This window comes from Hyaena hyaena, unplaced genomic scaffold (assembly GCF_003009895.1).
Source record: "Hyaena hyaena isolate Hyena2069 unplaced genomic scaffold, ASM300989v1 scaffold_254, whole genome shotgun sequence".
Lineage (NCBI taxonomy): Eukaryota > Metazoa > Chordata > Mammalia > Carnivora > Hyaenidae > Hyaena > Hyaena hyaena.
This window is the reverse complement of record NW_024080890.1, coordinates 749,817-777,162: the sequence shown is the minus strand read 5'-3', so window position 1 is coordinate 777,162 and position 27,346 is coordinate 749,817. Positions and strand designations below refer to the sequence as shown.

At 46.0% G+C, this 27,346-nt stretch overlaps 1 protein-coding gene across 2 annotated transcripts in view; it reads right to left on the bottom strand.

Moving 5' to 3' along the window:
- The window catches only part of LOC120240693 (heat shock transcription factor 2 binding protein), a 94,193-nt gene that overhangs the window by 35,236 nt on the left and 31,611 nt on the right, over nt 1-27,346 (bottom strand). For both annotated transcript variants that reach the window (XM_039245513.1, XM_039245514.1), the window contains exons 7-8: nt 22,992-23,109; nt 5,244-5,347 (exon numbers count right to left, since the gene is read on the bottom strand). In XM_039245513.1, coding sequence (XP_039101444.1) covers nt 5,244-5,347; nt 22,992-23,109 — 222 coding nt within the window. The remainder of the gene's footprint in view (nt 1-5,243; nt 5,348-22,991; nt 23,110-27,346) is intronic.

Here is a 27,346-nt window from a genome sequence, read left to right as displayed (position 1 = left end):
AAGAAGGCCTGATGCCACCATGGGGAAAAGTGGTATTAAGACAACTTCACCATGGTCTCCTCCTGGACACGATCGACCGTTTAAGCAGAACAGTCTATCCAGGTCAAAGAGCACCATCTCCAGTGAGTCTCAGGGACACTCAGGCTGCTCGTGCCTAGACAGCTGTATAAATTAAATTCAGACCCAATGGTTCTCACTCAGCTGCAGACAATTTCTGGAACATCACTGCTAAACAGGACTCTGGAGAACATTCCACAAAGGCCCTCCTTTGAAGAAGTAAACAGCAGACAGAAGGTGCTAGCTTAAAAAGAGAGAGGCATCTGATTTCAAGACACCTGTGTCCAGGACAGGCAGGTAAGGGTGGGAAGCACCCAGAACTGGGCTTCCACGTCTGAGGTGCTTCTGCAAAACAGCAGTCCAACCCGGTGGCCACGAGAAAGAGCCTGGAGGCCACCTGACAGGGTTTCCACTCAGCGGCTATATGACCTTGAACAAGTCACTTCACCTTTATGGGCCTTTAGATGCCTCATCTATAAAAGAGAAATTACAGTATTTGCCTTATAAATGGCATTTAGAAAACGAAATCTGGGAATATGTGTAAAGCACTTAAAACAGTGACTGGCACTCAAAAAGCATTAGGTACTCTAATTATTGTTCCCCTGTCACCACCCCTCCCCCTCCAGCTGGCACTGTGGGCATCATGTGCCCATGACAACTGGACTGGACAGGTACCTGACAGGTCAGGTCCAGGATACACCCTTGGGTCTATGGTCCTTTAGTTCACACTCTCCAGAGAAAAAAGCTGTCTGGTCAAGCATCCAACCCCAGGGGCTAGGAGTTACCATGCAATGTAAAACACGGCCCTGAAGACTAAGGAAGTCTAGTGTTTTATCCTACTTGCCACCTAACGGGTCAGCAGACTGTGGTTTCACGGGTGTTAGCAGGAGAGACACAAGACCCTGAGTCCAAGACAAAGGAGTGCATTACTCACTAGCCAACGGCCACATCCTCATGTGGGCCAGGTCAGTGAGACCCAGTTCCACAGCACCATGAACAGGCCATGGGTTCGTTACACAGAAGGAACCCCAGATCTTTCGTAACGGGTAGTAAACCTACCTGACCTTTGCCCTAGAGGGAAGCATTACCCTTACTGCATGCTTGTAAACAAACCCACCCTCTGCTCTGAACAGAGAGAGTATCTCTACCTACTAAGGGTGTTCACCATACAAGCATCCTTGCAAAGACAGCCAGGAACAAAGGAGGTCAGTTCCTCTGTTCTTAAGATATAAAGAAACATGAAAGACCTCTGTTTCCCAACAATAACTACGTAAATGGATATATATACTATGTTCATGGATTGGAAGGCACAATACTGCTAAAATGCCAATTCTCCGCAAATGAAATGTCAGTTAACATAATCCCAATAAAAATTCCAACAGGATTTTTTTGGGTAGAAAGTGACATGCTGATTTCTCGAATTATCTGAAAATGAAAAGAATGTAGAAATAGTGGGACAAACTTTGAAAAACCAGAACAGTGTTGGAGGATTTACAGTGCCTGATGTTAAGATTTATTATAGAGTATGATATTGGCATAAAGACAAAAATGGATCCATAGAACAGAATAGCAAGTCCAAAACCACAGCCTCACATATACTGTCATGTGATCTTCAACAAAGATGAGAGGCAATCTGGTGTAGAAAGCAGCCTTCATAACAAATGGCATTATGCCAACCAAGCAGCCTTACATAAAACAAGAACTGGGATTCTCACCGCTTCCCACATACAAATATTATTCCAAAATGCATCACAGACATAAATGTAAAACTCAAAACTTTAGAACTATTAAAAGAAAACAAATTTAGGGACACTTGGGCAGCACAGTCGGTTGAGCGTCCAACTTAATTAAGCTCAGGTCATGATCTCACGGCTTGCGAGTTCAAGCCCCACAAATGGGTTTGCTGCTGTCAGCGCAGAGCCTGCTTCAGGTTCTTTGTCCCCCTCTCTCTATCCATCCCCTGCTTACGCTCTCTCAAAAGTAAATAAAACATTAGAGAACAAAAAAGGTAAACAAATTTAAAATTTATGTGACCTTGAATTAGACAAAGAATTCTACACCAAAAGCCCAATTCATAAAAGAAAAAGAACAAGTTAAACTTCATCAAAATTAAGAACTTCCATCCTTTGAAAATGCTTTTAAGAAAATGAAAAACAGGGGCACCTGGGTGGCTCAGTCGTTTAAATCCAACTTCGGCTCAGGTCATGATCTCACGGTTAGTGGGTTCGAGCCCCGTGTTGGGCTCTGTGCTGACAGCTAGCTCAGAGCCTGGAGCCTGTTTCAGATTCTGTGTTTCCCTCTCTCTCTGACCCTCCCTTGCTCATGCTGTCTCTCTCTCTCAGAAATAAATACAACATTAAAAATTAAAAAGAAAAAGAAAATGAAAAGACAAGCCACAGACTAGGAGAAAACATTTGCAAACCACGTATCTGACAAAGGATTTGCATCCAGAATAAACAAAGAACTCTCGATACTCAATTAAAACAACCCATTTTTTTTTTAATGGGCAAAAGATATGAAAAAATACCTTATCAGAGAAGATAGATGGACAGGAAATGTGTTCAACATCATTAGTCATAACAAAAATGCAAATTAAGACCACAGTAAGGTGCCTCTACACCCCTGCTGGGGGGTCTAAAGTTAAACAGAGAGACCACCCGACCACTGACAAGGACATGCAGATAACACGCTGCTGGGGGATGAGCAAAATGGTAGTATACACCTACCATACACCCAGACATTCTACTCCTAGGTATTTACCCAAAAGAAACGAAAACATATATCCATACAAAGACATATTAGAATGTTCATAGCAGTTTTATTTGTAATAGCCAAAATCTGTAGACAACCCAAATGTCTATCAACTGTAGCATACCCACATCACAGAATACTATTTAGCAATAAAAAGCAATCAACTATCAGTCCACAATAACAATATGGATGGATCTCAAAATAATTATGTTGAATGAGAAGCTAGGCAAAGCAGAATTCAAGATGTAGGATTCCAAGAATATAAACCAGTGGAAGATGAAAACTATAGTGCAAAAAGGGGGTGCATGTGTGTCTGGGAAGAGAGGAGCGGGGGGATAGGAGGGAGGGACCACCAAGTAGTACAAGGTACCTCTTGGGGGTGATGGGGTCATGTTCACTATCTATACTGTGGTACTGGTTTATTTTACAGGTGTATATTTATATCAAAACTTATCAATTGTTTGCTTTAAATGTGTGCAGTTTATTGCATGTCAATTATACCTCCAAAACGCTACTACAAAAATAAGCATTCACCAGCAAGTGGAACTGAAGCTCAAGCAGAGACTGACCTAAGTAATGAAAAAATAAGGAAAGTCCATTTTTGCATACTTGAGTGAAATATGTACCTACTAAACACACAGCGTTAAAAGTTATGATGGTGACACCTGGGTGGCTCAGTCAGTTAAGCATCCGACTCTATTTCAGCTCAGGTCATGATCTCACACTTCATGAGACTGGGCTCCACATCAGGCCTCAGTGTTGAAGCCTGCTTGGGACCCTCTCTCTCCCTCTGTCTGTTTCACTCCCACTGGTGCACACGTGCATGTGCGCTCTCTCTCAAAATAAATAAACATTAAAATAAATAAAATAAAAGCTATGAAGAACAGATTGGGACAAAATTTTAGGTTAACTTGGAGGTCAGACCACTGGCCACAACATTTTTCTATATGTGTCTCCTGAGGCAAGAAAAACAAAAGCAAAAATAAACTGTTGGGACTTCATCAAAATAAAAAGCTCTTGCACAGCAAGCAAAACCAACAAAATAAAAAGGTAACCTACAGAACAGGAGAAGACATTCACAAATGACAGGTCTGGTAAAGGGCAAGAATCGAAAATATGTAAAGAACTTACAAAACTCAACACCCAAAAAACAAACAATCCAATTAAAAAATAGGCAGGAGACAGGAACAGGCATTTCTCTAAAGAGGACATCCAGATGGTTAACAGGTACATGAAAGGATGCTGAACATCACTCATCATCAGGGAAATGCAAGTCAAAACCACGAGATACCTGTCAGAATGGCTAAAATCAACAACACAAGAAATAACAGGATTGGTGTGGATGCAGAGAAAGGGGAACCCTCATATACTATTGCTGGGAATGCGAACTGGTGCAGCCACTCTGGAAAACAGTATGGAGGTTCCTCAAAAAGTTAAAAATAGATCTACCCTATGATCCAGTAATCACACTACTGGTTATTTACCCAAAGAATATGAAATCGCTAATTTGAAAGGATATATGTATCCCTATGTATACTGCAGCATAATCTATAATAGCCAAATTATAGAAGCCATCCAAGCTGCTTCATCTATTGAATGGATAAAGAAGATGTATACATATAATGGAATATTACTCAGCCATAAAACGAATCAAATCTTGCTATCTGCAATGACACGAATGGATCTAGAGAGTATAATGATAAGTGAAATGAGCCAGTCACAGTAAGACAAGTATCATATGATTCTCTCACAATTAAGTGGAATTTAAGAAACAAAACAAGCAAACAAAGGGGACAGAGAGAGACAAACCAAGAAACAGACTCTTAACTATAGAGAACAAACTGGTGGTCACCAGAGGGAAGGTGGGTGGGGGCGTGGGAGGAACAGGTGAAAGGGATCAAGAGTACATTTATCATGACGAGCGCGAAGTAACACGCAGAATTGTTGAATGGCTATATTATACAGCGGAGACTAATACAACAGTGTAGGTTAACTACACAAAGAGAGTGGACGGAGATTTTATTTCAAAGAAAACAACAACCCCACATACACATAATACAAATGTAACTTCAGGGCTGCAAGCTCTCGGATTTCCTTCCCCCTCGCCCCCCGATTCTTTCCCTGACATTCGGAGCCCCAGACAACACACTCGTCACTGCACTGCCCGCAGAGAAAGGGATGGGTGAATGCCCTCTGCCAGCTGTTTTATAAGATACTTTCTCTTTGTGGCACAGAATCACAACCCGAGAGCCATGCTCCAGAAGCAGAAGCAGGAATCACCCAGCACCCCACTGAGCTCTCTCTAATTTGAAAGCTGTCTTTAAAGAAATGCTAATTTCCTCAGACCCTCCATCCCGCCCTTACACCCTCCTCCAGCCAGAGGAGCAGGCGCCCAGGCTAGAGGAGAAGCTGCGAGGGGGACCCCCTGTCCTCACCACTCAGGAGCCACCAGAGCAGCGGGATGAAGCCCGGGCTCTCGCTGATGTACTTGAGGCCTCTCAGGTTGATGCTCACGTTGTACAGCGCCATCAGCAGTAACCTGAAACGTAGAGAAGACAGGTTGAGGTGCTGCCCCACGTGGAGTCTCGCCCCCAACACGCCTCCTGGTGAGCACCGCAGGGGTCCTGCTCTACGAGCTAGGCGACAGGCACTGTAACGGGGTGTGGGTCCCCAGGACGCCACGGGAAACTGGGACGCTCCGGCAACAGGGGCACCTAAAACCACCTTTGGAAAGTGCACATAATTGCGGGACACGACTGCAGAGAGGGTCCCACAGGAAGCCTCAAGACCAGATTTACATAGTCCTCTCTTTTACTACCAGTCCTGCGCTTACACACAGGCAACCTGCAATTCACGTGTGCTGTGTTCTAACAGTTCCGTCCAGCTGCTTAAACCTATCTTTCATTCGCTGAAAATTATCCACAATATCGGGGTAGCACACTCAGGCCATACAACGTGTTTAATCCACAGCACAAGAGATGAAGAATGCCATAACCCCAGTCCTAACAACAGAAAAGACAGCATCCAGAGTTAATCAGGATCTTAGAAGCTATCTTAAGAACTGACCACAACTGTTAAGTTAGAGTCTAATGAAAACTGGAAAACCACCAGGCAGATTTCTAACAATACTGCAGAATAGAGATCCCAAAACCTCACATTGCAAAGCAATTTAAAAAATAAAAATAAAAAGGCTACACAAAGAATCTGCAAACCCCTGAAAGAATGGATGAGCTTGCAACAGTGCAGGGAAACTACCCCTGACCAGGAACTCGGTGAGAGTGCAAATTCAGGGAGGCGTGAGGGTAGACTCCAGAAACACACAGCCGTGGTGCAGCGGAGTGGCTCTGTGCAACGGGATGGAAGGAAGGGCCTCAGATGACAGGGCCTCAGGTCCCAGAGCCCCGCAGAAAACCAGGGGAGACTGAGCTGTCCGGCTGGGCATGGGTTCACTCACGCTTTGTGGATGGCCTGAAAATCCACAAGCCAATAATTTTAATACAAAGAGAGCTAGGATAGAATCCTCAACCTGGTCTTCAAAGAATTCCCACAAATACAGTACTAACAAATGTGAGTTCATAACAAAAATCACAAAAGCCATGAAAAACACGACCTCACAAATAAGAGCAGAGAGCGCCAGAATTTTAAAAAAAGAACTGTCACATACTAGAAGTGTCAATCGCAGAACAGAAAATGGGTATGTTTAGTAGGTATAGAAAATACAAAAAGAGGGGCGCCTTGGCAGCTCAGTTGGTTAAGTGTCCAACTTCGGCTCAGGTCGTGATCTCACAGTTTGTGAGTCTGAGCCCCGTGTCGGGCTCTCTGCGGTCTGCACGAAGCCTGCCTCACTCAGATCCTCTGTCACCTCTCTCTCTGCCCCTCCCCCACTTGCACACATTCTCTCTCAAAAATAAAAATAAATATTAAGAAAAATATAGCAATAAATTTAAGAAACAAGATAAAGGAGCTACTGAGTATTATAAATGGCCAGCCCATTCAAAGGAGAACCTAGAACTCACAAAAAATGAAATGGTGACAATCAAATGGTGCCATTCAGGGGACATGGGGCAGCTCAGGCTGATAGAGAGAGGCCCCACACAGAGACACAGAGGGAGTTAGGGGTGCTGCAGCGAGCAGAGCACAGGCGGGGAGGAGCGAGCGCAGGCAGGCGGGGACACAGCTCGGGGAGCACTACCGCGTGGGGCCAAACCGGCCCGGCCACGGCCAGCAGCACGGACTGCGTCCCCACAAGGCAGCCCCGAAGAGGTCCCGCGAGCAGCAGGGGCTGGAAAGCCATGGACGGCGCACAGAGTTTGCTGGTCACGCAGGAGCCAGAGCTGAAGAGCCGGGAAAGCTGGCCACCTGCCAGGACACACACTCCTTCTCTTCAGGAAGAGAGAACAGCGTCCAGAGTCCACAAAGACGGCCTGCGATGCCAGCATACGACGGAATATTTACCCGGCAGGGCCCACCAGGGTACAGAGAGTACGGCACTTGCTTGGGGTGCAAACGTAAGGGGTGCCAAACGTTCAGTAAACAAGGCTTTTGTAATGTATTGTACTGCAAACTTTTAAAAAAATCAGAACCACTGCAAAACTGCCATACTAAGCAATACGTCAACATTTTAAAGACGGACGGGATCGGTAACGGTGTCAGGCCAAGACTTGCTGGAGCCGGAAGCAGAAGAAAACAGAGAGTCAGTCCATTAACAAGGGACTGATTAAACAAACTGTGGTACACGCACACATGCGTGCCACAGAAAATGTTTACTAGTTTCCTGTTAAAAGAGTTGGTTTCTAAGCTCTGCAACTCATGCGTGTTTGCAGCCACGCAGCCTGCTGCAGGACCTGAGACCCCGGAAGCACACGGTTTCAGTGTGGACAGTGAGCCAACGCCAGTGGCTGGGAGCCCGAGCAGGGCACAGCGTGCAGAGACAGGCCGTGCTCGCCCCGTACTTCCACAGGCATCTTCCAAGTCAGAGTAACGCCACCACGTTCAGGAAGACAACACTGGGCTGGCACCCTCCAGGGCCGTGATGCTCCGTTCTCAGATTACAGCCCTCTGCCTTCTCACTGGCCACAAGATGAGCCAAACTTGCAAATCCTTTCAAGGTTTCCCACAAAATTTTACACATATCCAAAGCCTATTCACTAGGAATCTATTTAATGAGTTACTAAGAGTGGTTCATGCTGTATTCATGAGGAAAATTGAGCACTTTACCTAGAACTTTCTGAGGCCTCTAATCCAGGATTCTAAGAAGAGAGTTCTTTTTTCAGATCACCGACACAGGTTGTCGGAATTCCCTAAAATTAAATGCACTGTCCTTGCCGCTCCCAGGCTACGACAGCGGGGCTGAGTCACTGCCACACAGATGGTATGGCGCACAAAGCCACAAGTCCTTTCTGTCCCACCCTTTACAGGTAAGTTTGTGGCCCCTGCCTTAGAGAATGAAAATAAGCTAGCTGATCTTTTTTTTTTTTTAAAGCTAGCTAATCTTTAAATCTTAAAAGGCAAAATGAACACCTGAGTGATAGCTGGAATACGGGGCAAGTTCCAGGAAATACAGTCAGTTGAAATGCCCCACTGACTACCATGTAACTTTAAGGTGGCAAAAACAATTCGTAATATTGATAAATACCTTTAAAATTCATCTTTGGTCAAAATCAGCCATCCAGAAGCAGCTAAAATGGAACAAAGGTAATTGCAGTGACCTCATGTCATTGCCAGGCTGCATCCCACAGAAGACCAGAGACTTCTCCAAGGTCACACAGGACTTAGCAAACAACAAACCCAGAAAACTTTCTGTTCCAAGATTTCTACTCTAATCACAAATATTTTGCAAATAATGTATCAGATTTCCGACTGCAAAGTCAAGACAAAATGCAGAGTCGACTCTTCTGGCACTGAGGCATTAAAAGTAAATGTCATTTCCCAAACTACTGTAGTACCAGGAGTCCGACTTCCCTCCAGTGACATAAAAAGGTAGGCAAATTCTGCTTCCTTCCACAAAGCCAAGCAGAAGACTGGCTACAAACAGACAGACAGGCTTCCAGGGCACCCTGCAGTCTCCGTGGTCTTGGGAACCGTAGGCACATCTGACATTGACAGAGTAAGGACTGAAATCAAGGCTACAATAAAGATACTGGCAACCCTGAAATGGCACAAAAGCACCACAAGAAACTCTCTTTCAAAAAAAAGGACCTTCTCTCCACCCAGCTTTCCCAGGCCTGGGGCTGAACAGATGGGCCTGGTAAGAAGTCAGGAAGCCCTCCTGACTGAGGGACAGATGAGGCTGAGTCATCAGAAGTAAAGGTGACACTCCTGAACTATCTCACTCCTCTTAAAAGAAATGACAACTGGAGATAACAAAGAACAGCCACACCCAGGACTTCAAAACAACCCAACAATAAAAAACAAAAAGGCATAACCTCTGGAAACAAAAACCACAACTGGTCATCTGGATTAAAATCAAAAGTAGCCAAATTAGCACCATCAAGTAATGCTAAGGAACAATGAGCAATAAAATGCTTACAAAAGACTGCAAATGTTGAGAGAGAAGCAAATGGCAGAGCAATACAAGCAGACACTTCAGACCACACGCTGCACAGAAGCCAGTGGGTAGAGGACTCCCAACATAGATACTGGTAACCAGCAGTGTGTTCTCTCTAATTAAGAGGCTGTTTCTTCCTTTGCTTCTTTTTTTCCGCTTTGCTCATTTGTTTCTTAAATTCCACATATATTAGCCAGGTATGATACTTGTCTTGCTCTGACTTATTTCACTTAGCATAATACTCTCTAGAGCCAACCATATCGTTGCAAATGGCAAGATTTCATTCTTTCTTAATTCTGAATAAGATTCCATTTTATGTATATAGATACCTATATATATTTATTTTATATATATAGACATCTATATATATACACACACACACACACACAAATATGTATATATAGATACACACATACATGGATACATACATACCACATCTTTTTTTTTTTTTTAATATTTTTTATTTATTTCTAGGAGAGAGAGAGAGAGAGACAGCGTGAGCAGGGGAGGGTCAGAGAGAGAGGGAGACACAGATTCCGAAATTGGCTCCAGGCTCTGAACTGGCAGTCAGCACAGAGCCCGACGCAGGGCTCGAACCCACGAACCACGAGATCATGACCTAAGTGAAAGTCGGACGCTCAACCGACTAAGCCACCCAGGCGCCCAATACATACCACATCTTCTTTATTGATTCATCAGACGATGGACATTTGGGAGCTTCCATAGTCTGACTATTGTAAATAATGCTGGTATAAACGATGGGGTGCATGTACCCCCTTGAATCAGTATTTTTGTATCCTCTGGGTAAATACCTAGTAATACAATTGCTGGATCTTAGGGTAGCTCTATATTTAACTTTTTGAGGAAACTCCATACTGTTTTCCAGAGTGGCTGCACCAGTTTGCATTCCTACCAACAGTGGAATAGGGTTCCCTTTTCCCCACATCCTTGACATTACTTGTTTCTTATGTTGTTGACTTTAGTCATTCTGACAGGTGTGAGGTGGTAGCTCATTGTGGTTTGGATTTGCATTTCCCTGATGATGAGTGACATTGAGCAACTATTCAAGTGTCTGTTGGCCATCTGGATGTCTTAGGAGAGTAATGCCTGTTCATGCCTTCTGCCCATTTTTTCATTGGATTGTTTTTTGGGTGGTAAGTTCTATTAGTTCTTTATATATTTTGGATACTAACCCTTTATCAGACATGTCATTTCCAAATATTTTCTCCCATTAGGTAGGTTGCCTTTTAGTTTTGTTGGTTTCCTTTGCTGTGCTGAAGCTTTTTGTCTTCATGAAGTCCCAACAGTTTGCTTTTGCTTTGTTTCCCTTGCCTCTGGTGAGATATCCAGAAAGAACAGAAAGAAGTTGCTACTGCTGATGTCAGAGACCTCACTAACTATGTTCTCCTCTGGGGTTTTTATGATTTCCTGTCTCCCTTTTAGGTCTTTCATACAGTTTGAATTTATATTTATAGTGTAAGAAAGTGATCCAGTTTCATCCTTTTGCATGTTGCTGTCTAGTTTTTCCAACACCATTTGTTGAATAGACTGTCTTTTTTTCCACTGGATATTCTTTCCTGCTCTGTCAAAGATGAATTGACCATATAATTGTGGGTTCATTTCTGGATCTTCTATTCTGTTCCATTCTTCATGTCTATGTTTGTATTAGTACCATTCTGTTTTGGTCACTACAGCTTTGTAACATAACTTGAAATCTGGAATTGCGATGCCTCCAGCTTTACTTTTCTTATTCAAGGTCACTTTGGCTATTCAGGGTCTTTTGTGGTTCCATACACATATTAGGATTGTTTGGTGGTTGTTTTTTTAAATAAGTACAGTAATTACATAATCTGCCTGTTTTAGATTCTGTTCCCCCTTATCAAGTTAAAACCTAAAAATCCGTGTATATAACCCTAACCAAATGTCTATAAATTAATTTTTATCTACTGTGTAGCATTAAAGGCTGAGAAAAGATATAAAAGAACAACACAATACCCGCCTCCTTGGTTAAGAAAGAAAATCTTATCATCATTGTCAAATCCCCTTTGTGAACTAAATGCATACCTTATGGACGGGAGCGCCAGCACCTCCGTTTGCCAAATGACACAGCCCCGTACTTCTAGACAGCACATGTGCAGAGCCTGACAATCCCTGTATCAGTGTCGGTGGCACCATACCATGATATTCCACACACTCTGAGATACTTGTCTACGCTGACTTGTATAGTATTTTCACATGAATTGATCACACTCTATTTTCCTATCCTCCAGCTGACAAAGGTTTAGTTAATTCTTAGTATGTGCTATTACAAATGCACTAGGATCCTAGTGTTTATAGCTGAAACTCTTTCTGGAGTACGTATGCAAAGGTGGATTTCCTGTCCCAGGCATAAGCATAGTAACCTCAACAGATGCTGCCCCCTGCCTTCATTCCCCTCCCACGAGCAGTGGATAGGTGTAAGCTGGCTCTGGACTCACACTCTCCACAGCTCTTAACTGTCAGACACAAATTTTTTTTTTCAATGAGATAGAATGAAGTTATCTCATTATGGTTATAATTTGCATTATGATTGAAGCCAAGATTCTTTTTCCATATTTATGAAGCTTGCCAGTGTTTCCTTTGTGTACTGCCTGATGATCTCCTTTGCTCATATGTTTATTAAAATATCACATTATTTTTTTTCTTAATGAAAATGCCAAAATATAGATTGTTTTTTTTTTAAAAAAAAGTACATAGAATGATCAAACTGGATAGGTTGAAACCCTAAAAATGCCTTTCAGAAGAATCAAGATTATATTCAAACTACCACCTACCTATTGATAACTTAGTATTTTACTAATTCACTGAATGTTAACATTTTGTGGCTGAAAGCTCTTCTGCTGAAAAAGAATACACAGCAGTTCCCAGACCCCAAAAGGAAGAAGCAGTTTAGAAGCCTGATTGACCTTTGTTAATATCTGGAAATGCTGCCAATTCTAAGGAATTTGAACATAATCTAAGATTTTGTCCTCAAACATATGTTCCTCTTCAAAATATTTAACCATTGACCAACATCCTAGAAATATGTTGTAATGTCCTTAATAATAATACATTGTAACATGCCAGGGTGTCTGGGGGGTTCAGTCTGTTAAGCATCCGACTTAGGCTCAGGTCATGATCTCTCAGTTCACAAGTTCGAGCCCTGGGCCGGGCTGTGTGCTGACAGCTCAGAGCCTGAAGCCTGCTTCGGAATCTGTGTCTCCCTCTCTCTCTCTCTGCCCCTCCCCTGCTCATGCTCTGTTTCTCTCTGTCTCAAAAATAAACATTAAAAAAATAATAACTTTCCTACTACTTAGGACAAATAAAGTTTGACTGGTAATAATTAAGAAAACCCAATCATGTTTGAAGATTTCTTTTCAACTGGTATTAAGCTGTTCCTTATTGAAGGTTTCAGGTCACCCAAACACACAGTTACATTTTGCACGAGTTTTTACAACAAAGGTATAACCATAACCCAGAAAGTGAATGTTTGCATCCTTTGTTCATTTAGCATCATTTACTGAGTATCTTCTGTGTATCAGGCCTTGGGAAAACAGAGCTGGACACGGCCTGTGGCACCCAGAAGTTTTCAGCAAAGGGGGGAGAGATGAGCAATGCATCCACTGAGTGCACTGTGGTGCCTGCAGAGTTCCCTCTCCAAGCTTAGTGTCCTAAGTGTAGCCCTAAAGCTCAGCCACTATGACATTTTGGGGAAATGCTTCTAGAATCATCTTTACAAAGTACAGTCTGGGCTCTGACCTTCCAAGACAAGTTCTCTCTTCTTTGAAAATTGGGATTCCGCGGGAAAAATCAGCACGTTGGTCCTTAGGATGGGAAATCATCACTCCAAGAGGCTCAGCTCTGCAAATACAGCTCCGGCCACCCAGGGCTGCGTCCGTTCAACGACGGAATAATGCTAGTTTGGTCATAAAGTATGAACTGGTTTTCTAGAGAGCTCACAAGCTGGTTCTGCACCAGAGGAAATTTGTGCACCTAGGATTTCATGTGCAAGACTTCTCACTGACTAAGCGCTGCTGACAACTGGGAAGTCGTCACATGGACCAACAGACAACTTTTTCAAGTAGCAGGGCCAAGTACATCCCCTACTGCTAAGGCGCTTCTCTAACCGTCCCCCACGTGCCTGGGCAAAACACACCTTTGCGGAGCTTCTGTCCTCTGCAGCCTTCCCTGACTGTAAACACCATATCCTCCCCGGGCCCTGACTGTGGAACATGCCGTGTCGATAACCTGTAGTTGGTACAGAGTAACCACACCCCCTTCACGGGGCCTGCAGATGAACCCCAAATCTGAGGACAGCGTTATGCGGAGAACCGGCGGTCTTTGTTCGGGAAATACGGAGATGCCTCTCACCCCCTCCCCCCTGCCCCAGTCTCCCAACAGCTTGCCCTGCCTGAGGTCTCCTTTCACCAGCTGGGAGCCACCTCCACCCCAGGGCCTCCAGCAACGCATTCAATGATCCTAAGCAGCAGCTATAACAAGATGCTAAAAGGCCTCACATGGTCTGTTTGATAGGATTAGTAGAATCCTAATAAAGGACAGGCAATGACAATCAGTTACTGAGAAAATTCAGCACAAAAAAAAAAAATAAATAAAGGCTGGAGTTATCCTGATTCCTGATCCAGATCCCCCACATGAAACAAAACTTTCGTTTGTCCAGCTCCTGACTATCAGGAACAACAGCAACACCCGTGGCACGCTGCGGCGGCGGGGAGGGACGGGGCCCTGCCAGGAGAGGCTCAGGGTCCACACCAGGCTGAGCGCCAGCGCGGTGCGCGCCGGCCTCTGAGGTCCCAAGGCCCAGGTGCAACCCCGACTCAGCAGAGACCTTGCCCGCACACGCCCGCGTGACCTGAGGCCGGAGGTGGAGGACAGGAGCAGATGCCGGCGGTGACGGGGCGCTCCTGACCTGGCACGCCCTGACTGCCGGCTGATAATACAAGTGCTGTAGAAGACGGGGACGGAAGCCCTGCCAGGGGCTTGCCCGCAGCTGGCAGTGCTGACCGCCCCAGCCCTGGCTGACGGAGCCTGGCGTGGGGTCGGCCCGGGCTGCACACGGGCGCCTGGCGGAGAGGCTGTTGTGTGAGACTGTGAGAAATACCCACTGAGGATGCAGTCCCGGCTGGTGCGGCAGGACGGCGACCCCCTGGAGCCTGAATACCAAGGCTTACAAGACACACCACTGCAGCAGACCAGTCTGGCCACCCTGCTGGCAGCACAGAGCACCTCGAGAGGCCCAGCAGCCGCCAGTGCATCTGGCCACCAGACATCAGAAGTTTCTAGATTTGGAGTTAATAAAGGGTCTTCCCAGCAATAGCACTGCTAGGAATTTACCCAAGGGGGAATACAGGAGTGCTGATGCACAGGGGCACATGGACCCCAATGTTCATTCACACCAGCACTTTCAACAATAGCCAAATCATGGAAAGAGCCTGAAGGTCCATCAACCGACGAATGGATCAAGAAGATGTGGTTTATCTACACGATGGAATACTACATGGCAACGGGAAAGAATGAAATCTGGCCACGTGTAGCAACATGGATGGAGCTCAAAGGTGTTATGCTAAGTGAAATAAGTCAGGCAGAGAAGGACAGATGCCATATGTTTTCACTCATAGGTGGTTCAGGAGAAACTTAACAGAGGACCGTGGGGGGGGGAGGGGGAAATAGTTAAGGAGAGGGAGGGAGGCAAACCATAAGAGACTCTTAAATACTGAGAACAAACTGAGGGTTGATGGAGGGGTGGGAGGGGAAAACGGGGGATGGACATGGAGGAGGGCACTTGGGATGAGCACCGGGGGGGTGTTTTATGGAAACCAACTTGACAATAAACTATATTTAAAAAAGAAAAAAAAAAGTCTTCCCAAAACAGGCACATAAACCAGAAGTGAGAATGACGCAACCTGAGAGGACAGGACGCTGCCACAAGAGCGCCTCACTGTCGCCCTGGGGCTGTGTGCCGCCAGAGACCCCTCCGGGCCCCACAGGAGGGCGTCCGTGACACGGCCACAGCCCACAGGGCCCACGGGACCTCCAGAGGAAGCAAGAGGACAAGGCAACGTGAGCCGCACCCTCCGTGCCGGGCAGGGTGTCACGTCCGGTCAGGTAAACCCCAGGCCACTGAACTCCAGCAGAGCGGACAGAGGGGCCCTGATGAAGGGGCACAGCACAAACGGGAGCAAAAAGGCTGTGAGGCGCCAGCAGAGAGGGAGAGTCTGAAAGTGTCGAAGCAACAGAGGACGACCAGCTGAGCAAAACCCCAGAGGGCAGCTAGTCAAAACCAGGGGCGGGAGGGCCACTCACCCAAAAAGCCCAGAAGGCATGGCTTCCTCTGACGCACAGAGAAGGAAGAGGGCAGGTGGGCATGAAGGAAGCGGCCACCATAAGTAAGGTCACACCCCTACCCCCAATGCTCCCTGCGGCGCAGGAAGGAAAGCCACCTGCTGGGAACATACCTGCAGAGGACCGAGGAACAGCCAAGTGGTCAAGGTCACAGAGAGGCTGCAGTCTGACCTAGCCACTCTGAAGACCGAAGTGGAGACTGGTGAGGACACAGAGGAGCCCGGCTTCAGACCAGGAAGGGGTGAAACGGCATGGCTGCGCTGGGAGCCTTCTCAAGCATCGCTGAGCAGCCCGGGCCGCAGGACAGGAGGAGGGAATGGCAGGCCCAAGGCCGGAGCATCGGGAAATGGCGGGGGGGACCCGCGGCTGCCGACGGGCAAATAGAAACCCTGGTATGTTCCCCAGGGGGGTCCAGGGAAGCAAGACAGGAGGTAAGCCAGGAAGAGTGGCGGGTGATCAGGAGGGGAGAGAAGAGAAGTGTGAGGAGCAGGAGCTGTCAGCAGGCTTACGGGGGCAAGGGGAGAGGAGAAGGAACAGAGAGAACATGTGCCTGAGTGCTGCAGCAGCTCTGCCATTTCAGAGGCTGAACAAAGGCCGGGTGTGGCTGCAAGACTGGATTATTCACAGTGTAGAGATGAGTATCTCTGGAGTTGAGAAACACAAACAACCTTGACATCAGAGTATTGAAAGAATCATCTACAAACATGATCAAGACATTCAAGGAAGAAGGGAATGGCGGACAAGGGAAGCCACGACCCCAGCGCTTGCTGAGTGGACAAGGGGAGATGACTAGCTGCTTGAAATCAGAAGAAGGAAAAGGTTTTATATTAAGTGGAAGAGGAATGGATTTTTTAAATGGACTTTAAAAATCAAAGCTAGGACTTGCAGTTTTCAGTTCTGCATGTCAGGTGCTGGGGGCCATCACGACCTCCTAAGAATAGATAAAAAGCTCAACAGACTGAAAAGTCAACTCCTCCTCCTCTTGGATCCCAAGGGGGGGGGCACCAGGAAAACTGCTGTCCCCAAGACTGGAGAGACAGACAGGTGAATACAGGGGTCACAGCTCACTGGGGCACAGAGAGTCATAAGCAGAAACCACTGCAGGAGCAAGAAATCCTGAACGGTAACTGGTGAACCACCAGAGGCTCGGAGTAGACAAGTGTGAGCGTTACACAGTGTGGGGCGCCTGGCCTGGGTGCCCTCCACGACACTGCGACACGCACCTGCAGGAGTCTGACCAGGAGTCCAGAGCTGGATGAGGACAAAGGACCCACTGTGAAACACACCAGGCACCCTGTTCTTCCCAACGAGCCCTGCCATCAGGGGAACCTAGGTAACCAGACCCTAACTGACCTAGAGAAAGGACATAACCCAAGAGCGGTCCACTCCAGCCATCCCCTTCCACCTAAGGGCTTGGGGTGGGTAAGGGAGGAAAGAACTGAGAAACACTCATGAAGTTCATAGTCCAGAGGCACAGGCTCACTGGAAAACCGAGCCCGGGTCACAGGACTACAGAATGTGTCCTCCCCCCAACACCTCATCACCACGTTACTAAAGGCTGTTTACAGCAGTTCCTTCCACCCAGGTCATCGGTCTGGTTATCGAGGAAAACACACACACACACACACACACACACACACACACACGGCAGAAGGCAAAAGAAACCCATTTGCAGACAGAGCAAGCGAACAGCCAGACACAGCCAAGACGTGGAATTATCAGGCCAGGAATTCAGAACAACTGTGACGAATATGCTAAGGGCTCTGATGGATAAAGTAGACCGCACGCAAGAGCAGACAGGCAAACGTAAACAGAGAGATGGAAATCCTCAGGAAGAACCAGAAAGAAATGCCAGAGACAAAACGCACTGTGGCAGAAATGAAGGCTGCCTCTTTTGGGCCTCCTAGTGGACTGGACACGGCTGAGAAAAGCACCTCTGAGCTGGAGGCCGTAGCCACAGAAACCTGTGGAACTGAAAGGCAACGCGAACAAAGACAAAACCCAGAGGAGAACACGCAAGGACTGGGGGACAATCAGGAAGGTGTCACCTCCATGCGGTGGGAATGCCGGAGGAGAGAGAGAGACAGCGGCAGAAACAGGCTTGAAGCAACGACAGCTGAGAATTCCCTGAACAGACGTCAGACCCCAAACCCCAGGCCTGGGAGGCTCCGAGAACACCAAGCACAGTAAGTGCGAAACTCATGTGCCCCTGAACGCAGCCCTGCCAGACTGCAGAGAATCAGGGAGAAAGAGCAAGTCCTGAAAGGAGCCAGAGAAAAGAATACCTCACCTACATAGGACCAGAGACGAGATGACGGCAGCTTCTCTACAGAAGCCATGTGAGCACGGAGAGAGGACAGAGAAATATTTAAAACTGCTGCAGCCCCTCTGGAAAACAGTGTGGAGATTCCTCAAAAAATTAACAATAGAACTCCCCTAGGACCCAGCAATAGCACTGCTAGGAATTTACCCAAGGGACACAGGAGTGCTGATGCACAGGGGCACATGGACCCCAATGTTCACAGCAGCACTCTCAACAATAGCCAAAACATGGAAAGAGCCTAAGCGTCCATCAACAGACGAACGGATCCAGAAGATGTGGTTTATCTATACGATGGAATACTACATGGCAATGAGAAAGAATGACATCTGGCCTGTGTAGCAACATGGATGGACCTTGAGGGTGTTATGCTGAGCGAAATAAGTCAGACAGAGAAGGACAGATACCATATATTTGCACGTATAGGAGGATTAGGAGGAACTTAACAGAGGACCATGGGGGAGAAGAAGGTGGGAAACAGTTGGGGAGGAGGGGGAGGCAAACCATGAGAGACTCCTGAATGCTGAGAACAAACTGAGGACTGATGGGGGTGGAAGGGGGGAGATGGGCATGGAGGAGGGCACTTGTGGGGATGAGCACTGGGTGTTATGTGGAAATCAACTAGACAATAAACTATTTCAGAATAAAATAAAATAAAGTCAAAACTCAAGGCAAAAAAAAGAAAAATCCCAGTGAGATATTTTGTGGCTATTACTAAACTGACTCTAAGTGTATATGGAAAGGCAAAAGACCCAGGAAACAGCCTACTTAATACTGAAGAACAAAGCTGTAGGACTGACATCACCTGACCACAGTGATCAAGACAATTTGGTACTGGAGAAAGAAAAGAAATACATCAATGGACCAGAATAAAGAGCTCATTAATAGATCCACATAAATACAGTTAAATGATCTTCAACAAAGGAGCAAAGGCAATACAAGGGAGCAAAGCCACTCTCTTCAACAAGTGGTACTGGAACACTGGATATCCACACGAAAAAAAAACAAAAAAAAACTTAGACGCAGACATTACACCCTTCACAAAAATTACCTGCAAGTGAATCACAGACCTAACTGTAAAATGAAATACCCTACGGCTCCCGGGGTGTGACACAGGAGAACATCTATGACCCACACCACGGGACTGCCTTTTGTAGACAAACCACCAAAGTCCCTTAAAAAAAAAATTGATAAGCCAGACTGCATTAAAATTAAGAACTTTTACTCTGTGAAAGACCATGCCAAGAGACTAAGAAGACACAGACTGACAGAAAATATCTGCAAATCACACATCTGATAAAAGAGTATTATCCAAAATATACAAAGAACTCTTAAAAAACTCAAAGCCATGAAAAGATATGGAAGAACTTTAAAAGGATATTACTAAGTAAAAGCAACCAGTCTGAGAAGCCTTCCAACTGTATGACACTGTGGAAAAGGCAAAACCGTGGAGACAATAAAAAGATCACTCGTTGCCAGGGGCCGGGGCAGGAGAGGGGAGCAGGTAGAACACAGAAGATTTCTAGGGCGGCAGAAGTAACTCTGTATACTATTCATGAATATATGCTCTAACACACCAGCCCCAATCCACAGAATGTGCAACACCGAGAGTAAACTTAGGTAAACTACGTTCTTTGGGTGACTATGGTGTGTCAGTGAAGGTTCACTGGTGGCAAAAGAAAAAAAAAAGTAACATTCCAGTGAGTGATGTTAATAGTGGAAAAAGCTATGTACGTGTGGCGACACAGAGTAGATGGAAAATCTCTGTGTTTTCCAGTAAATTTCGTTGTGAAACTAAAACTGCTCTAAAAGATTTACGTCTTTAAAAAAAAAATCCCCATCTCTGGGTCTAAGGCACCCAAGCTGCTGAAAATGAGTAGCCATTAATCACAGAAGTGGAAAGGAAAGCAAACTTTCCAGGAAAGAGGCAAGTTACAGTCAAGACAGAGAGGGGCCAAAAAGGAAAGTTTACTTACAGTCCAAAAAAAGGTCCTGGTTCCAGAGGACTCAAGGTCATGAGTCAGCAGTGAGGAAAAGCATGAACAAACGGCATGCAATCAGAAGGCAGCCAGAGATGGTAACGTGAGGAGACCTGCTTAAGGCCAGTGCAGGCTGCGATCCCAAGCGGCTCTGAGGTGAACAGTCTATCCGCGGGCTTTGCTCCCTGTCAGGTGGAAAACTGCCAAGAGAGCAAGCGAACATGTCTGAACACAAGTCTGCCCGTCTCTCCGTGCAGGACAGGGGCTGCCTAACATGCAAAGGCCCAGAGCTTCACACACTGGAAGCAGAGAGACTAGAAGACACAAACCCCCATGTAAAGCTTTGCCTCGGAAGTGGGGCAGGGGGCTAACTGGCCCCCCAAACACTGACCTATACAGACCACAGAGGCAAGAGAGACAATGGTGTCGTATCCAGAACACATAAAAGACAGTAAGTTGTTACAAAAAAAACAACCCAAAAGGAAACAGGTAACAGACATGAACAGGTAATTCACAGGAAAAACAATGTAATGAAACAGTGAAAAGAGTTTCAACCTTACCAGTAATATACATCTAAAGACAGGCAGACAGATGGATGTAGATAATACAAATATCTTTGTAAGAAAAGAATAAACTGAAGTGCCGAGGAGGGTGTGGGAGGCATGGACCACTGGTGCCGTTGTTGGTGGAAGTCTATACTTTGGTGACTCATTTGGGCGCATCTTATCAAACTGGAAGCATGCATGCCTTATCTCTCAAATATGGCACTTCTGGGAAAACTCCTAGAGAAGCCTTCACATAGGTTAGCAAGCAGATATTTGCCAAAGATGTTCACTACACTTATTACATCTGCAGAGTAAAACCTGAAAATAACCTAACGTCCATCAATCTGGGATAAGACAATCCAAATGTTACATCTTCTTGGTATATTTAAAAGGAATTAACTACATACACAGACAACTTGTAAAAATATATACAAAACTATGTAAGTTATATGTGATGTTGTCTTATATGTATTGCTCATGGTCATATACTTGTTAGTGTCAAATACTAGAATAGACTCAAGAACCTGGTTCCAGATAAGATGGGAGTGAACACACCCCACCCTCTCGGTCCCACGGAGCGCAGCTATGGATTCCAAAAAGAACACACGAAGCAGCTATGTGAAGGCCTGAAAAGACAACAGCAGCAGACAGAATGGGAAAAGTCCAGAATTACGAGAACCTCCAAACAAGCAGAGAGTTTACCACTCAGCCCCGAAGCGCAGGCGTGGCCCTGACTCGCACAGGAAGGCGCTCCACACCGGAAGGCCTCATGCGCGGGCTCGAGCAGTAGAAAGGGGCTCTGCTGGCAGCGCGGCCTCCAAATAACTCCAACTATGTGGGAAGGAACTCGTCCTCACCACCAGAAGGAACTGTGACCCTCTGAAGCCCTGCTGTGGGCACAGCTGCAGAAGCCCAGGACACGGCGGGGCACACGGGGCCCCAGCACTCAGGCAAAGGACTGGAAGGGGAGCCCTGGGTACCTAACAAGCACCAAGCACACTATGGGAGTTAAAGAGCTCAGGCAAGTGGCCCCACAAGGTGGCCCCCGGCTTCACGCCAAACAAGGCACATATGAATCTAATCAGAAGGAGCATATCCCAGCCTGAGAACTGAACTGCCAGTGATCACCCAGGTCCCAGGCTGGCGCGGGTGGTACACGGGAGGGGCAGACCTAACCGTCCTGCGAAGGCTTTCTGAAACTGGGAATGACACTGAACACACAATATAGAGGAGGCCAGTGACAACCCATCACTTGGACCCAACCAGGCTGATTGCTCAAACAGAAACATCAACATTTTCCACAGTTTAAACAAGAACCGGGGTTTCAAAACATAATATTCAAATATCCACAGTACAACCCAAAATTAGCACACAAAGAAACAGGAAAAATCCCACCTCACGTGGGAAAAGATAACCAAGACACCAGGCCAACATGACAGAGACGATGAAAGTATCTGACAAAGACTTCAATGTTCCACGGAGGAAAAGCAACTGCTCAGAATGCACAGTGTAGTAGGCAGACTCCTAAAATGGCCCGAGATCTCCTGCCCTAAAACCCAGGCTGAACACAGAACACCCTGGTCGTGTTAAGTTACACGGCAGAGGGTCTCAGCAGACCTGAGGTTCCTAACAGAGTGACTTTCGGTTAATCAAAAGGGAGTCTATCCAGTCATGCCTAAGCTACACCTCCGAGCCCATCCACAGCAGAGCATTTTCTCCAGCCACTAGGAGAAGAGGAAGCCTGAGAGCGTCCAAGTGTAAGGACTCAGTGCGCTGCTGGAGCTGGAAGACAGGAGGCTCACGGGATCAGAAACTCCGTCAGCCCGGGAAGCTGAGAAGACTGCACAGGCCAGCCAGCGAGGAAACGAGGACCTGAGTCCTCCGTGCAGGGAGCTGGATTCACCAGCAACCTGAATGTGCCCCGAGTGGGTCCTCCAGACCCTCCGGAAGAGAGCCCAGCCTGCGTGCACCTTCGTTCTGGCCATGCGAGGCCCAGGTCAGGAGCCCAGGTGAGCTCTCTCGGACTCCTGACCCATAGGACTGTGAAGCAGGTGCTGTTTGAGCCATTAAATGTGTTACCCAGGAGAAAACAAAGGCAGATTTTGCTACCGGGAGGTAGGACACTGCGATAACCATCACCTATTTAAGTTCATTTTGAGGTAATTAAGAGAACCCTAAAGTGTCACATGACAGCATTTGGGACTCACTGATTGCTCTAAGGTGAGAATACTCTTTTTATTATTTTTCTAAAATAGTACTACACAAAGAGTGCATCCCTTAATTCTCCAAACAACATGTTTCTTCTATTTTGTTTAGATTATTGCCAAAGTAACTGTACTTGAAAAAGAAGCCCGATCATCAAATTCTAACGAATAGGCAAATAAATATGAGCTTTTTAATATCGTCTACCCTACACTTTGAGTTTGGTGCACTGTCCTGGCTTCAAGTCTCCCAGAAGCTGCAGAATGGTGTCCAACAGCACCCGGCTTGAATTAACCAAGAATTCTCGACCACATGCTATGGCAGCAACATCTGCAACAGAAAGATAAAACGAAGCATCAAAATTACTGTTACTTCAGAGTCTGGAAGGGTCTGGTCAAGACTGTATTTTTTGCTGTTTTTCCCCTGAGAGACCTAACAAAAACATAGAGCAGCCCATGAGGTATTACCAAACAGTGTCGTCCACAGAGCTGACAGCCCAGAAACTGTAAGTAACGAGCACGACAGTTACTAAGATGCTTAGCCATGTCCCCGGTGATTAGCAGATGCCTCTGCAGTGGCACCAAGCACTGGAACCTAAGCACGTCTGCTGCCTGGCCACAGCACGGCAGGTGGACACCTGCTCCAGAGTCCCGGACTCAACAGTGAGCAGTCAGGGTCCAAACAGAAAGTGGATGGGCCTTGCTTTGTCTGGGACCAAAGAAAGATGCTAAAATCCACCTTCAATGGGAGCGAAATCCTAAGGACTTTGAAGCACGATACCAAACTGAAATCATGAGATCAAAAAACAGCATGAACACTGGCCCTGAAAAACCTCTTTTTCTCAATTTTGCACCCTATTGTGGGTCAGCAAGGATGTTTCTTCATGCCTGAGGCGTTGCAAATCCAGCATGGAGATCAGAGCCGGTGACTGCCCCGGCTCCTACAGGACACTGCCACAGCTCCTCCAGGCTCTATCCACACTGGCAAATACCCACAAGGATACGTCGATGCTCCAAGTGTATGTCGTGCGTGTTGGTAAGATTTTTCTTTAGGTAGGGCTAACGATAAAGCACAATTCACAGTAACTAAATTCCTAACTCAAAGAAGCAGGCCAAACCGGAGCAGAAGCAGGGCGGGAGCCCAGTCCTCCCCGGCTTTAACGGGAATGCTTCCTAAACACGGCGTCTGCTATGTGATCCTGTGATCACTTCCTTACTAGTTTAAGAAGTTTTCTTCTATATTTAGTTGGCTGATAATTAGCAAGAATGGAGGATGAATTTTACCACTTACTTGTTCTGCCTATGATTAACTATAAGCTGATGGTGGAATATAAAATTTCAGGATATGACATTTTATCTGTGTTACCAGATCAAATTTGTGGAATCAGATCCTGGACATTCAGTTAAGCGTCTGACTTCGGCTCAGGTCATGATCTCATGGTTCGTGGGTTTGAGCCCCGCGTCGGGATCTGTGCTGACAGCTAGCTCACAGCCTGGAGCCTGCTTCAGATTCTGTGTCTTCCTCTCTCTCTGACCCTCCCCTGCTCACACTCTCTCTCTCTCTCAGAAATAAACATTAAAAAATAAAAAATAAAATAAAAAGAAGAATCAAGAGAGGCATATTAAAGTCTACTGGACCTAACAGACTTTTCCCCCACTTCTGCTTGCCTTTCCATCAAAATTTGCCTCATAAATCGATGCTATGTTATTTGGTATATCATCTCACGACAGCTATAACTTTACTGAAGATGAGACCCTTCACCGACACAAACTTACCTTCTGTGTTCAATGAATTTGAACGTGACAACTATATTTTCTAGTGTATGACACACTCTAATTTTAATAAAGAGAGATTTAGGGAGAAACTGAAGCTTTATTTTTTTTTTTAATTTTTTTTAATGTTTTATTTATTTCTAGGAGAGAGAGAGACAGCGTGAGCAGGGGAGGGTCAGAGAGAGAGGGAGTCACAGACTGAAACAGGCTCCAGGCTCTGAGCTGGCAGTCAGCACAGAGCCTGACGCGGGGCTCGAACCCACGAACCGCGAGATCATGACCTAAGCGAAAGTCGGACACTTAACCGACTAAGCCACCCAGGCGCCCCGAGAAACTGAAGCTTTAAGCATTTGGCATCATAAACTCCTAGAAAGTCATTTTAAGGTAGTTTTTTTCAGAGGAAAACCTTCTTCACGTAACTACAGGAAACCCCCTCCTGGAAACCCCACAGGAAGACATCTATTCTCGCTGCGTACTTCAGAGGCCAGTTCCCAGAGACGACCCCCCAGCAAACCACGCCTCCAGCGTGCACACCCTGGAGTCGTCCCCGCCCTGTGGCTCACGTGTAACCAGCAGCATGTGGCGGAACTGACACTGTGCCTGTCAAGGCAAGGCAGGAAGGAGCCTGACGCCTTGCACCTCAGTCTCGTGCCACTTCCTCTAGAAGCCCAGAGTCGCTAAGAATGAAATCTAACTGTCCTGAGGCTGCCACAATGCGGAGACCAGAGAGTACACAGAGATGCCCTGGGACCACATGCGGAGGGAGAGAAGAGAATGACACTGGGTGAGCCCCCAGCTGTTCGAGCCTCTGCAAGTCAGGCCGCCGCAGCCGAGGCCCCGAGCAGCACAGAGCAGACGTCACCCTGCCAAGCCCTGAGCAAAGTCAGCGACTGTCCTTGTTTGAGGACCTCAAGTGAGGTGATTAGAGAGCTGATGCCAGAGATCAACCAACTAACGAAAAACCGGAAAAGGCAGGGACTCCCAGCAGAGGTGCAAGGCAAGCACTTCTCACCTGGAGCAAACACTGGATGCCATAAGGGCCAGCAAGAAAAACTCAGCCAAAACTTTCAACAGACTGCTGGGTCAGCGGCCACCTGGGGCTGACAGTGAGCAGAGGGGACCCTGACTACGAAAGGAAGGTGGCAGAGGTTTGCCAGAGTTAATGGAAAGTCACAAAACAGCAAGTAGAAAAGCAATCTGTAAGGGGAGAGTTTATGGTATGTAAATTTTAAATTTCAAGTTGCTATTCAAATTCCAGTTAACATGCAGTGTAATACCAGTTTTGGCATACAATACAGTGATTCAAGACTTCCATACGTTACCTGGTGCTCATCTCAAGTGCCCTGCTCTCCTTAATCCCCATCACCTATTTCCCCCATCCCCCCACCTCCCCTCTGGCGACCATCAATTTGTTCTCTATAGTTAAGAGTGTTTCTCTGCCACTCTCTTTTGCTTTTGCTCATTTGCTGTTTCTCAAATTCTACATGTGAGTGAAATCATATGGTATCTTTCCCTTAGTGTTATATGGTCTAGCTACATCCATGTCATTGCAAATGGCAAGATTTTATTCTTTTTTATGGCTGAGTAATATCCCGTCTTATTTATCCATTCATCATTCGATGGACACTTGGGCTATTTCCATAGTTTGGCTATTATAAATAATGCTGCTATAAACATGGGGGTATACATATCCCTTTGAGTTACTATTTTTGTATTCTTTGGGTAAATACTTAGTACTGTGATTACTGGGTCGTAGGGTAGTTCTATTTTTTACTTCTTGAGGGACCTCCATACTGTTCTCCAGAGTGCCTGGTGCCTGCACCAGTTTGCATTCCCGTCAGCAGTGCAAGAGGGCTTCCCTTTCTCCACAGCCTCACCAACACCTGCTGTTTCTCCTGTTGTTGATTTTAGTCATTCTGACAGGTGTGAGGTGTTATCTCACTGTGGGTTTGATTTGTATTTCCCTGATGATGAATGATGTTGAGCATCTTTTCATGTGTCTGTTAGTCATCTGGGTGTCTTCTTTGGAAAAATATCTGTTTATGTCTTCTGCCCATTTTTTAAATTGAATTATTCATGTTTTGGGTGTTGATAAGTTCTTTATAGATTTTGGATTCTAGCCCTTTATCAGAAATGTCATTTGAAAATATCTTCCCCTATTCAGCAAATTGCCTTTTAGTTCTGTTGATTGTTTCCTTCACTGTGCAGAAGCTTTTTATCTTGATGAAATCCCAATAGTTTATTTCTACTTTTGTTTCCCTTGCCTCTGGAGACATGTCTAGAAAGAAGTTCCTATGGCCGAGGTCAAAGAGGTTATCGCCTGTGTTCACCTCTCCATCAGGATTCTGATGATTTCCCATCTCACACTTGGGTCTTTCATCCGTTTTGAACTTATTTTTGTTTATGATGTAAGAAAGTGGTCCATTTCATTCATCTGCATGTCACCATCCAGATTTCCCAGCACCATTTGTTGAAGAGAATGGTTTTTTCCCATTGGATATTCTTTCCTGCTCTGTCAAAGATGAGTTGACCATATAGTTGTGGGTCCATTTCTGGGTTTTCTGTTCTGTTCTACTGATCAATGTGTCTGTTTCTGTGCCAATACCATACTGTTTGGATGACTACAGCTTTGTAATATAATCTGACATCTGGAATTGTGATGCCTCCCACTTTGCTTTGCTCTTTCAAAACTGCTTTGGCTATTTGGGGTCTTTTGTGGTTCCATACAAATTTTAGGATTGTTTGTTCTAGCTCTGTGAAAAATGTCATGATGTTCTATACAGAAAACCTGAAAG